This window comes from Elephas maximus, chromosome 3 (genome assembly GCF_024166365.1).
Source record: "Elephas maximus indicus isolate mEleMax1 chromosome 3, mEleMax1 primary haplotype, whole genome shotgun sequence".
NCBI lineage: Eukaryota > Metazoa > Chordata > Mammalia > Proboscidea > Elephantidae > Elephas > Elephas maximus.
Window position 1 is genome coordinate 12330790 of NC_064821.1, and position 12339 is coordinate 12343128.

The window sequence follows — 12339 nt, forward strand, 5'->3', positions numbered from 1 at the left end:
GACCCTGGAGAGGGACGTCATGCTTGGTAAGGTAAAGGGTCATCAAAAAAGAGGAAGACCTTCAATGAGATGGATTAACACAGTGGCTGCAACAATGGGTTCAAGCAAACAACGATTGTGAGGATGGCACAGTATGGGTCAGTGTTTCATTCTGCTGGACTTAGGGTCGCTGTGAGTAGGAACCAACTTGATGGCACCTAACGACAATCAACAGCACAAAAAGGTAAGGTAAAATGTCTCACTAATAGTTTTTAAAATATTGACTACGTGGTGGAATGGTAATATTTTGGATATATTATGTGAAATAATCACAGTCCATCTGTCAGTTTGTTGGACTATGGTGGCTTGTATGTTGCTGTGTTGCTGGAAGCTATGCCATCAATATTTCAAACATCAGCATAGTCACCCATGGTGGACAGGTTTCAGCAGAGCTCCCAGACTAAGATGGACTAGGAAGAAGGAACTGATGATCTACTTCTGAAAATCACCCAATGAAAACACTATGGATCAACAAACAAACAAAGAAACAACAACAACAAAAACAAACTGCTGACCTTTTGGTTAGCAGCCAACCTCTTAACCACTGTGCCGCCAGGGCTCCAAAGACAAACAAACAGCAATGGCAAAAGGCTGTATGGATCACAACACAGTATTGTCTGTTACAGTGCTGGAAGATGAGCCCCCTGGGTTGGGAGGAACTCAAAATACACAATGGCTGCGACAATGGACTTGTGCATACCAGCTATCATGAAGATGGCACAGGACCAGTCAATGTTTCATTCTGTTGTTCATGGGGTCGTCATGAATCCGAACCAACTTAATGGCAACTGACAACATGTTGAATAAAATATATGATTAATATTAATTTTGCCCGTCTCCCTTTTTTTCATTCAAAACATTTAATAATACATATATAGCGTGATTTAGTGGATATACCAAAGTACAAAAGAGCATGTGTGATATGAACTCCTTATTATTTTGTTCTCTTGAAAAAGGATATATATATATCCTGTATATACTTATTCTGTCGTACATAGGGTCGCTATGAGTCAGAACCAACTTGACCGCACCTAACAACAACGACAACATATATACTTATACGGACATGAAAACATTCCTGGAAGGACACTTAAGAAAGTGTCAACGGTGGTTCTCTCTGGGGAGGGAGTGGAATGGGTGGCAGACCAGGAAGGAGACATTTAAGAGTCACTTTATACCTTTTTGTACACTGGGTTTAGTTAAATATCCTTATATCTTTTGTGCATGGTACCACGTGTCTCTTCATTATAAGAGAGTCACTAGTTTGCATGATGGAATTAAACGTAGCAATTTTTGATGGTGGTCTACAAAGAGCTGGACAATGAATAAGGAAGACCAAAGAAGAATTGATGACTTTGAATTACGGTGTTGGCGAAGAATATTGAATATACTGTGGACTGCTGTCTTAGTCATCTAGTGCTGCTATAACAGAAATACCACAACTGGATGGCTTTAACAAAGAGGAGTTTATTTTCTCACAATAAAGTAGGCTAAAAGTCCAAATTCAGGGTGTCAGTGCCAGAGGAAGTCTTTCTCTCTCTGTCAGCTTTCTCATCAATCTTCCCCCGGAGTAGGAGCTTCTCAGCACAGGGACCCCGGGTCCAAAGGATGTGCTCTGCTCCCAGTGGTGCTTTCTTGGTGGTATGAGGTCCCCCGTCTCTGTGTTCACTTTACTCTTTTATATCTCAAGAGATTGCCTCAAGACACAATCGAATTTTATAGGTTGAGTCCTGCCTCACTAACACAACTGCTACCCATTCTCCCTCATTAACATCATAGAGGCAGGATTTACAACATATAGGAAAATCACACAATACTGGGAATCATGGCCCAGCCAAATTGACACATACATTTTTGGGGGGACATAATCCAGGCCGTGACAACTGCCAATAGAATGAACAAACCTGTCTTGGAAGAAGTACAGCTAGAGTGCTCCTTAGAAGCAAGGATAGCAAGACACATCCCACATACTTTGGACACATTGTCAGGAGGGACCTGTCCCTGGAGAAGGACATCAGAACTGGTAGAGTGTCAGTGAAAAAGAGGAAGACCCTGAAAGAGATGGATTGACACAGTGGCTGCAACTATGGGTTCAAACATAGCAACGATTGTGAGGACGGTGCAAGATAGGGCAGTGTTTCGTTTTGTTGTACCTAGGGTTGCTATGAGTTGGAACCAACTCGATGGCACCTAACAACCATAACAACAAACCCACTGCCATCAAGTCGATTCCGACTCATAGCGACCCTATAGGACAGAGTAGAACTGCCCCGTAGAGTTTCCAAGAAGCCCCTGGCGGATTCGAACTACTGACCTTTTGGTTAGCAGCTGTAGACAACAACAAAGAGCACTGTAAATCTGTGTCCTCTGGTAGGGAAACATGTTTGAACATCATTGCATAGGGTCTTTTTCGATGTAGGACAGGGACAGCCCGGGGAGGATGGAAAGGGCCAGGACTCCACAGCTTTACCTAGAAAGGCGGCCACAAAGGTTGTCTAGATAGGAAAGGAGGTTTCTAGGACAACGGGTCATCCAGAATCTGTAGGACAAGGTGGGGCACGCTAGGTTTCCTCATGCTCAGAGCAGCGTGCAGCCCCCTTAGCTTTGTTTATAAATTTGTATCAGATTTTAACCCCAGGGACCTTGACCTTGGGCTCCTCAACCCAGAAGAAACTGATCATTTTCAGAACAAGTTCCCCCTCCCCCCACCCGCCCCCGGCCCGCCCAGTACCTCAGTGCAAACTGTTTATTCAGGAGGCATATGAGGAAGGCTTGGAAATCACGCATATAAATCCAGTACGCGTTCAAGTGATTCTCAATCTCCTGGTGTCCTTCAGGAGTGTCCCAAATCTCTCTGCTTAGCATGGGATCTCAGTTTTGTTGGCTTATCAGTTTCAACAGGTGTCGCTGAGCTAAGAGATGATTAGATCCAGGAAGCTGGTTCCCTGTGTTGGCAAACTCTATGCCTGAGGAGTTGTGTGCTCAGCACCTTCAAGGTTCCCCTCTTTTTGTTGTTGTTGTTGTAGTCGAGAATGTACATAGCAATTCAACAGTTTCTGCATGTATAATTCAGGGACATTGAGTACATCCTTCAAGTTGTGCAACCATTCTTACCCTCCTTTTCCAAATTGTTCTTCCCCCACTGCCTGCTAAGCTCCCTAGCTAACTTTTCCAGTTGCTGTTGTGAATTTGATCCCATATAGATAGTTCTGGGCAGTTCAAATCCACCAGCTGCTCCTTGAAAACCCTGTGGGGCAGTTCTACTGTGTCCTATAGGGTCGCTGTGAGTTGGAATTGACTCAAAGGCAATGGATTTATTTATTTATTTTTGGTTAGATAGTTTTTTAAAAAACATAATGCTCGAGGCAGACTTTTTTACTAGTTAAGCTAACTTATTGTTTGGTTTTAGAAGACTTCAGGGGATATTTTTGGTTTAAGGGTAAACACGATCTCAGGGCAATAGTTTCAGGGGTTCTTTGCCTTTTTAATGTAGCTACTAGAACATTTTGAATTACATATGTGGTTCATATTCTATTTCTGTTGGGAGGCGCTGCTCTTGATTCTAGAGAAAATTCCGTATGTATTCTGAACCTTTTTGATCCCCAGCTTCCAAGCTCAGGTAAACACAAAGTTGACCCCCAACTTTCAAGCTCAGGTGATCCCCAAATTTCAAAGCTCAGGTAAACTGGAAGTCACCTTCTAGGCAGAGACTGGAGGTGTGTGAATGTTTGGCTATGTCCATTTCTCTGTGTGAGCACCGGTAAAAGTACCCAAATGAGTGCGCGATGTGTATCTGTGAGCATACGAGTGATGGGAGCGTTCAGAAGTGTGTGTGTACAAGTAAGGGAGTGTGTGTGAGTCTGGGCATGATGGTTAATTTTATGTGTCAACTTGGCAAGGCTATGGTTCCCAGTGGTTCAGCCAAATGCTAGTCTAGTTGCTGTCATGGAGTAGTTACATGATTTGACTGTGATTAAATCAGTTGGGAAACCCTGGTGGCGTGGTGGTTAAGCGCTACAGCTGCTAACCAAGAGGTCGGCAGTTCAAATCCTCCAGGCGCTCCTTGGAAACTCTATGGGGCAGTTCTACTCTGTCCTATAGGGTCGCTATGAGTCGGCATCGACTTAACGACAGTGGGTTTGGTTTGTGGGTAAATCAGTTGGCCTTGGGTAGAGCAGACTATCTTCCAGATGTAATGTAAAGTAATGTAATGTAATGTTATGTTATGTAATGTAACGTAACGTAACGTAACGACCTTCTACAACATAAATCCAATGTGATACAATCAGTTGAAAAGGGAGTTTCTGTAGGGTATATTCTACCTCCAGACTATAAATAGATATTTTTACACATACACACACACACATGCAGGCACACACACCAGGGAAGACAGATGCCATGCAAGAATTGTTCACAAATCAAGGAATTAAGGAATGTCTGCGGTTATTGGCAAGGAGCTGAGACCCTGACTTGAACTTTTAGCCTCCAGAACTATGAGAAAATAAATTTCTGTTCTTGAAAGCCACCCCTTTGTGGTATTTGTGTTACAGCTGCACTAGGAAATTAAGACACTGGGTGTGTGTGCACACATGTGAATGAGAGTGAGTGCATAATTTGAGGGTTTCTCAGTCTGTGGTCTCCTGAGTCAGGGGAAGCTGCACCTCCAGGGCTTGCGAAGCAAGGGATGGGCAGTGAATGTGGCTTCAGGCCCGGATGTGGGTATAGAGTCCCAGTGGTTAGCCCCTTTGCCCCACATCTGTCCCTTCCTCTTCAGGATCCTTGGAGAAGTAGAATTTCTTGGGGGTGGAGCTGAGGGGTGCGACTGGGGAGGGGAAGAAGTCTGCGGTACTCCAAAATTCTGCCTCGAATACCAGCTATCCATAATCTAGAAGGTGAGACTCTGAGGTTCTAAACCCTATTTTCTGGGACTGAGAGTAGATGGCAAGACGAGGTCCACCCAGTGGACAGAGAGACAAATAAACAGACAGATACATACACACACAGCTTCCTGTTAACTTCTTGGCCATCCTTGTTCATTTCTGAACCTGGGGAATTCTCTTTGGCCTTCTCCAAGACCTCTGGTTCCCTAAGAACTCTTGACCTGGAGAGGGATGAAGACATCCCAGGGTGAGGGGTGTCATGGAGCCCGGAGGAGAGGAGACTAAGCCCTCTTTTCTTCCCCTCTGCTGCAGGATTTCCTCATCTTCCCTGATGCCTTCCGGTGGGTGGGGATGTCTTGGCAGGCCGGGGACCATGGAGTTGAGGAAATCTACCCGAACCAAGAGGTGAAGATGCAGGCGGCAGCCTCCAAAGACAAGAAACAAGGGGGCCCAGCCAGAAACCAAGGTGCAGATCCTTAGGGTGAGGTCTGGAGAGGTTGAGAAGGAAGGGTTGATAAGTGAGAGGGAAGAGGATTGGGGGGGGGTGTCCAGAAGCTGGTTACTTCCATGCCCAAGATGTGTTTGAGTGTGTGTGCATCTCACTCACACACACACACACACACACACACACTGCTTATCTGAGAAGCAGATCTTAGTTCCTCAGATCTTATCTTTTACCTCCAGAAATTTGCAGTGTGCAGGAGCTCAGTGAACCAAGATCTCTGAGCCCTCTACCCCCGCCCCCAAAAAGCTCTGAGCAGGTTTCCACAACCCGTTTTACCAACCCACCCCACAGGTGAAGGTGACCCCAACTATGAGAATATCACCTTGACCTTCAGAAGCCAGGTCCAGCCAAAGTGTGACCATTCACCACCCAAGAGTCAGGGTGAGTAGATGCCTACCTATCCATGTCCCATAACCTTGGGAAGGGACAGGTGGGAGGGGAGCTGCAGGGGAGAGGCTGCAAGTGGAGGTTGGAGTTAATGGTGTGGGGTATGGTGGCATCAATGGCTGTGATGGTGAAATGGTGGGGAAAGCTTTGCACGTGGTGATGGTGATAAGATAGTTGAACTTTTGGTGATGATGTTGTTTGTTGATCGTGTTGGTAATGGTGTGGGTGAAAGTTTGGGGTGATGGCATTGGAGGGTGAATGCAGGTGAAACGTGGTTGATCAGGAAGGAATATGTGACAGAATCCTTGATGGTGACAGTGTTGGAAACAATGGACACTTATGCTGGTGAATGTTGGTGCTGTTGCTAAGAGAGCTGTTGATGGTGTCAGTGTTGGTGAGAGCGTTGTTGAGGAGGATGATGTCTTAGCTACCTAGTGCTGCTGTAACAGAAATACCAAAAACAGGTGGCTTTAAAGAACAGAAATTATTTTCTCACAGTTCTGGAGGCTAAAAGTCCAAATTGGGCTCTCAGCTTTGTAGAGCCCTTCTGTGAGCCGTTCTCCTAGTTCTGGTGTCTGCTGCCAATCCTTGGCATTCCTTTGCTTGTAGACGATCTCACATCATCTGTAGTTCCCTGCGTGTGTACACATGCGTCTCTGTGTCTATTCTGTTCTTTTTATAACTCAGAAGCGATTAGGTTTAGTATCCACCCTACCTTGGTATGAATGCAACCAAATGATTACATTACATTAGATTACATTATGGAAGATGATTATATTATATTAGATTACAACATTATGAAAGCAATTACATTACATTGCATCTACAGGTATAAACCCATTGTCAAGTCGATTCCTACTCATAGCGACCCTATAGGACACAGTAGAACTGCCTCACAGAGTTTCCAAAGAGCGCCTGGTGGATTCAAGTTGCTAACCTTTTTGGTTAGCAGCCGTAGCTCTTAACCACTTCGCTACCAGGGTTTCCTCTACAGGAATAGGGGTTTGGATTCCAACGCATTTTTTGAATGAGACACAGTTAATCCACAACAGATGGTAAGGGGGTTGTAATGGTGACAGTGTTAGGGATAGTTGCTGATGGCGCTGGTGAGGATTTATGTTGGTGGCAGTGTTGTTCATGGCGATGGAGATAGCATTGTTGATGGTGACAGATGCTAACGGTATTGGGAAGAGGGAATGTAGGTGACAGAGCTGTTGATGGGGTTAGAGACAGTGTTGTTGATGGTTTGAGTGGTGGCCACCTGAAGTCCTGGAGGTCACCTGGCCTGCCTTTCTGCCCCAGTCCCCGCCCAGTCCAGGCTGCCCTCGGACCCTGCCCAGACCCCTCGCTGGCTGTACAGAGCCATCATGAGTCTGTACATTCTCCTTGCATTGACCTTCATCTTCTTCATCATTCTCTCAGCCATGATCCTAGTGAAGAGTGAGTTGGGGTTTTTTTGTGTGTGGAGGGGAGGGAGGCCTGGGGCAGTGTCCTCAGGAGCTGGGAAGGCCCAGTGTTTCCACCCTGTTCCCTTTGTTCCCACCTCCTCTCCCTTCCCCAACTCTGCTCCCAGGAGGGCAGAATTGGGGCACTTTATGGGTTTCCCTGCCCTCTCCTGATAGATTCTGAGCTGTCCCAGGAGTTTCTGGTCTTGAAAATGGAGCTGTGGAACGGTGAGGGGGTTACCTAGGAGGGTTGAGAGGTCATGGCGGGGGGGTTGGGGCCCTCTGGGAGAGCAGTGGTGACTTTGGCACCCCTATTTCATGCTTTCAGTCTCAAACTCACTGTATGAAATCCAGGAGGAGCAGAATAAGAGGCAGAGCCTTGTCCGGGAGGCCATTCACCAGATGATCAAGGAGGCCATCCACATGATCAATACCAGTGGGAACGGGAACTTGGAAACACTGAAAAAAGGTGTCTTTGAAGATCTTGTCTTCATTTGATGAGTTTGTATCAATGCCCATCACGGGGCTGGGTGCTGGAGATTTAGTTCACGGGGCAGTCAGGGTCCCCACCTTACCAAAGCCCAGGTGTATTTATTTAAACTCTGCTGGGAACTCCAAGGACATGTGGTCTGCAGCACCCCAGGATAGGGGTCAGGCAGAAAGGGGCTTCCAATGAAGGCGGGGCCTTCTCTGAGGTCCCTCCCTAGCTTCTTCCTGTCCCCCTTCTGCCAGAGGTGAAACAAGTAAAGATGGACCTGGTGAAGAAAATGGACACAATCCTGAAGGAGCTGGAGAAGAAGCAGAATCCATGTGAGTCTGGGTCGGAGGAGGTGGGTGAGAGTGGAGCCCTGGACTTGGCCCCAGCTTTTCTCCCAGGGGTGGGGTTCTGCCTGACCCTCGGTGTCTTTCCCGTAGCTGCCCCTGCACAGTCTACATCTAAATAAATGAGAGGACATCACAGCCACAGCCTGAAGCTTGGAGGAAGGGGCTGCACCTCTTAACGCAGATGGAAAAGGGTCTGCAGCTTGGTCTGAACCTGCTGCTCCTCCTCACATACAGAAAATCACATGTCCTGATGAATGTGTGGAGTTGTGTGTGTGTTAGCATTTTGTGGATGGTGGGTGTGCCAGTGTATTCCACAGGAATGCATCACTGTGAATGTGGGTGTCACCACGAGTGTGGTGTGCACGTCCATCTCACTGTACATGTGATTCATATGTGTGTGTCGTGGTGTGTTTTGAGTGGAAGCATGGCACAGTGGATGGCTGTGTCAGTGAGTACCACAAAAATGTGTCACCATGAGCGTGGTTTTTGACGTGTTACATGTGCCTGTTTCACGGTCAGTGTAAACATGTGTGTTATGTTGCATGTATAAACATGTCACCGTGTGTGTTACACACCATGGGACTCTATCACTGTGAATGTGGGTGCTAAGGTGTGTGCCCTTGTCACCACCTGTGCCCATGTGAACAGGTGTGTGCCTATGTGAATGTGCCAGGTTATGCCACCGTGTGTTCAGACCATGTACACACACATGTCCTTCTCCTGGAGCTGACGCCCTAAATTTGGACTTGTAGGCTACTAGACTGTGAAAGAATAAATTTGATAAAACCATCCACTTGTGGTATTCCCGTTATAGCAGCACTAGATAACTAAGACAAGCGTGTATCCATGTGTGTTCGTGTCCGTGAGTGTACTATGCTCACAGCCCATGGATTGTGTGTTCCCCTAAGAAAACGTGTGCCCAAGGGCATGCGTCTCCCGGGACGCACAAGAGAACGTGTGCTCGTGGTCAGACGTGTGGCCCTGAGACAAGAGGACGTGTGCCCAAGGACATACATGTGTCCCTGAGCAGGTGACCACGCGTGCTTACTGCACCCCTAAGCGTCGGCCAACCCAGGCCAGCACGGCTCCTGGCCGCGGAGAGAACCGCGGCCCTAGCCGTTAGGCCGAACACGGCCACGCGCGCCCTCAAGCGATCGCTCCTAGAATCACCGCGCGGAGCGCCGCACGCCCGTCCCGCCGCCGCGCCTGCGTGCTCAGGGCCTTTCACGGCGCCGTAAAGCAGCTCGGCCGAGCTCGCGCCAGCGGTTACCGGTAAGTCCCCGGCCGCGCCCCCGGCCGCCTCGGGCCTTGTCTGCGTCGCCACCGCCTACCCCCGCGGGCCTGTGGGTCCTATGCCAGGGTCTTGGCGTCCGCCAGCCCCGGTCCGCGCGGTTCGGCCCACCCCGGGGGGTCGCGAGGACAGTGGGATCTTCGCCGGCCCCTCTGCCCGGTCCACACCAGGGCGGGGTTCTCGGTGCCTAGCGGACCCTCGGGGCCCCGGCCCTGTCACGGCTCAGCTCACGGACCCCAATCGTATCTCAGTGAGGGGCTCTCAACACTTTCCCGTCTCGCACGTTCTGGACCCTCTGCGGAAGCGCGCACGCTGGGGCGGGGGCGTCCCGGGGTCCTTGGGACCCCCCACCCCGGTCCACTGGTTTCCCTGCCACGCAGCCCTTGAGGGGGACGTCTCAGCATCCTGTCCCTGACCCCTCCCCCACCCCCGCATCATGGGGACGGGATTCTCAGCTCTTCCTCCCCAACCCCTGGCGGGGACTTCTAGCCCCGTAGTGGGCGGGGAGCGGTGTGTCTCAGCGCCCCTGCGAGCCTCCAGTCCTCTGCCATCTGCCACCCCCACCGTATAACCCCAATGCAGAGGTTTTTCCAACGCCCCCCCCCCCAACCCCTCTCCCTCTCTCCCCATCGACAGCTGTCACTTGTCCTGGGATGGAAGGATCACAGCGCCCCCTCTAGGCTTCCCTAAACCCTGGGTCTGACAGCCTGCCCCCTCCTTACAGTTTCTCACTGGTTCCAGCTGCATTTCTGGAGAGCTTGGTGGTGAGGGGCCTTTTCTGGGCCCCTCTTCCACTCTTTCTTCTAACCCAGGCCCATCCACGTAGTAAAGGAAGCACTCTTCGTGCATGAGAAATCGGTGCTGCCTGAGGGCACAGGGTTGGGAGGACTGCCTCATGTAGCCCCCCAACCCTCTTGGCTGCTGTTCTTGACTCCGCCCGACTCCCCTTTGTTTCACCGGCTTGTCAGTACCCCCTCACGGCCCTCCATCCTCGCCTCCTCCCTACTTTGGTTCTGAGGCCCCGCCCTATCAGTTCTTTAGTTACCTGCACAGGTGGAGGATGGGGCTTGAAGGCGCTCGGGAAATCATCTAGTGCGCAAGAGTTGGGGTGGTTTCTAGCGTCCCCTTCTGGTCCCTCTCTTGTCTCTCCTCCCACCTTCCCACCCCTAAGCCCTCTCCTGAAAAGGATAGGAGCCCACCCTCCTATTTGGCTTTTACTGGCAAGGCTTAATTAATGTAGGCTTGCATTACGCGCAGGTTGGGTGTCCTGTTTCCTTTGCGTCTCATCTTTTCTCTGGTGGGAAGTCAAGGCTGTAGCACACCACAGTGTGTGGGGGAGCGTTTCAGGCCCCCTCCAGGCTCCCCTACCTGACCTCTCCGCCAGGGCCCCACCACTTGGCCCCTGACATCGGCGTTTCCTTATGTCCCACAGGGCTGTGGCGGCATGGAGGCACGCTTCACGCGCGGGAAGTCGGCGCTGCTGGAGCGTGCGCTGGCAAGGCCGCGCACCGAAGTGAGCCTGAGCGCCTTCGCTCTGCTCTTCTCTGAGCTGGTGCAGCACTGCCAGAGCCGCGTCTTCTCGGTGGCCGAGCTGCAGGCGCGCCTGGCGGCGCTGGGCCGCCAGGTGGGCGCGCGCGTGCTGGACGCACTGGTGGCCCGCGAAAAAGGTGCCCGACGTGAGACCAAGGTGCTGGGCGCGCTGCTTTTTGTCAAGGGTGCTGTGTGGAAGGCACTCTTCGGCAAGGAGGCAGACAAGCTGGAGCAGGCTAACGACGATGCACGCACCTTCTACATCATTGAGCGCGAGCCGCTCATCAACACCTACATCTCTGTGCCCAAGGAGAACAGCACACTCAACTGCGCCAGCTTCACCGCCGGCATCGTGGAGGCGGTACTCACGCACAGTGGCTTCCCCGCCAAGGTCACGGCGCACTGGCACAAAGGCACCACGCTCATGATCAAGTTCGAGGAGGCGGTCATCGCCCGTGACCGGGCCCTGGAGGGCCGCTGACCCCGCTGGAGATAAAGGATGCGGAGCCCCCTTCCCCAGTGTCTCGTGTCTTGTGTGGGGGCTTCAGAGATTGCTCAGAGCACCTTGCCCAGTTCTGGCCCCAGGCTGGTGAGGGAGGCCAAGGCCCAAACATGTTTATAGTACAATGGGTAGGGGTGGAGTCTGGCCCACCTTGGGCTTTGAGATAGGGTTGGGGCTTGGTGGGACCAGGGGCCGGCGGCGGGGGTGGGGGTGGGGGTGGGTAGCGGTGGTGAACGCTGCCCGGCTGGTTGGGGGTTGGGGGAATGCTGGCACATTTTGGAATCACAGTTGGAAGCTGCCTGCAGGCTGGAGAGATGATGGGTGGGGCAGGTGGGAATTGGGCTGAGAGACTCCTGTAGAACAGGAGTCAGAAAATTTTTCTGTAAAGGATCAGATTAAAAAAAAAATAAATAAACAGTAGCCATGGAGTCAACCCTGACTCATGCTGAGCCTGTGCATCAGAATAGAGCTGTGCTCCATCGGGTTTTCGGTGGCTGTTTTCTGAAGTAGATTGTCAGGCTTTTCTTCCAAGGTGCCTCTGGGTAGACCAAAACCTCTGATCTTTTGGTTAGCAGCTGGGCGTTCACTGTTGCACCACCCAGGCACTCCAAAGGACCAGAAAAAAAAAACAAACCCACTACCATCCAGTCAATTCTGACTCATAGTGACCCTATAGGACAGAGTAGAACTGTAGAGTTTCCAAGGAGTGCCTGGCGGATTCGAACTGCCGACCTGTTGGTTAGCAGCCGTAGCACTTAACCACTGTGCCACCAGGGTTTCCTCCAAAGGACCAGATAGTAAATAATTTATGCTTTGTGAGCTCTATCCCACAAATCCACTGAAAGCAGTCTTGGACAGTACACCCTTGCTACTCAAAGCATGGTCCACGGACCAGCAGCCTCGGCATCACCCTGGAGCTTATCAGCGATGCAGAC

General features: G+C 50.5%; 2 protein-coding genes across 3 annotated transcripts; both read left to right on the plus strand.

Annotated features, from left to right (window-relative positions):
• Nucleotides 1-5231: 5231 nt before the first annotated feature.
• On the plus strand, nucleotides 5232-8870 carry MCEMP1 (mast cell expressed membrane protein 1). The gene is made up of 7 exons (XM_049875799.1): nucleotides 5232-5385; nucleotides 5716-5805; nucleotides 7114-7251; nucleotides 7434-7484; nucleotides 7585-7725; nucleotides 7989-8066; nucleotides 8172-8870. The coding sequence occupies exons 1-7, from the start codon at nucleotides 5271-5273 to the stop codon at nucleotides 8198-8200; spliced, it is 642 nt and encodes a 213-aa protein (XP_049731756.1). The 5' UTR covers nucleotides 5232-5270; the 3' UTR covers nucleotides 8201-8870.
• A 430-nt stretch (nucleotides 8871-9300) lies between these two features.
• TRAPPC5 (trafficking protein particle complex subunit 5) lies at nucleotides 9301-11417 on the plus strand. Of its 2 annotated transcripts, none has more exons than XM_049875802.1 (2): nucleotides 9301-9353; nucleotides 10805-11417. In XM_049875802.1, exon 2 carries the CDS (start codon nucleotides 10817-10819, stop codon nucleotides 11381-11383), a length of 567 nt encoding a protein of 188 aa, XP_049731759.1. In that variant the 5' UTR covers nucleotides 9301-9353; nucleotides 10805-10816; the 3' UTR covers nucleotides 11384-11417. The 2 variants fall into 2 exon arrangements, with proteins under 2 accessions (XP_049731759.1, XP_049731758.1); XM_049875801.1 differs by lacking the exon at nucleotides 9301-9353 and adding an exon at nucleotides 9366-9622.
• Nucleotides 11418-12339: the final 922 nt, after the last annotated feature.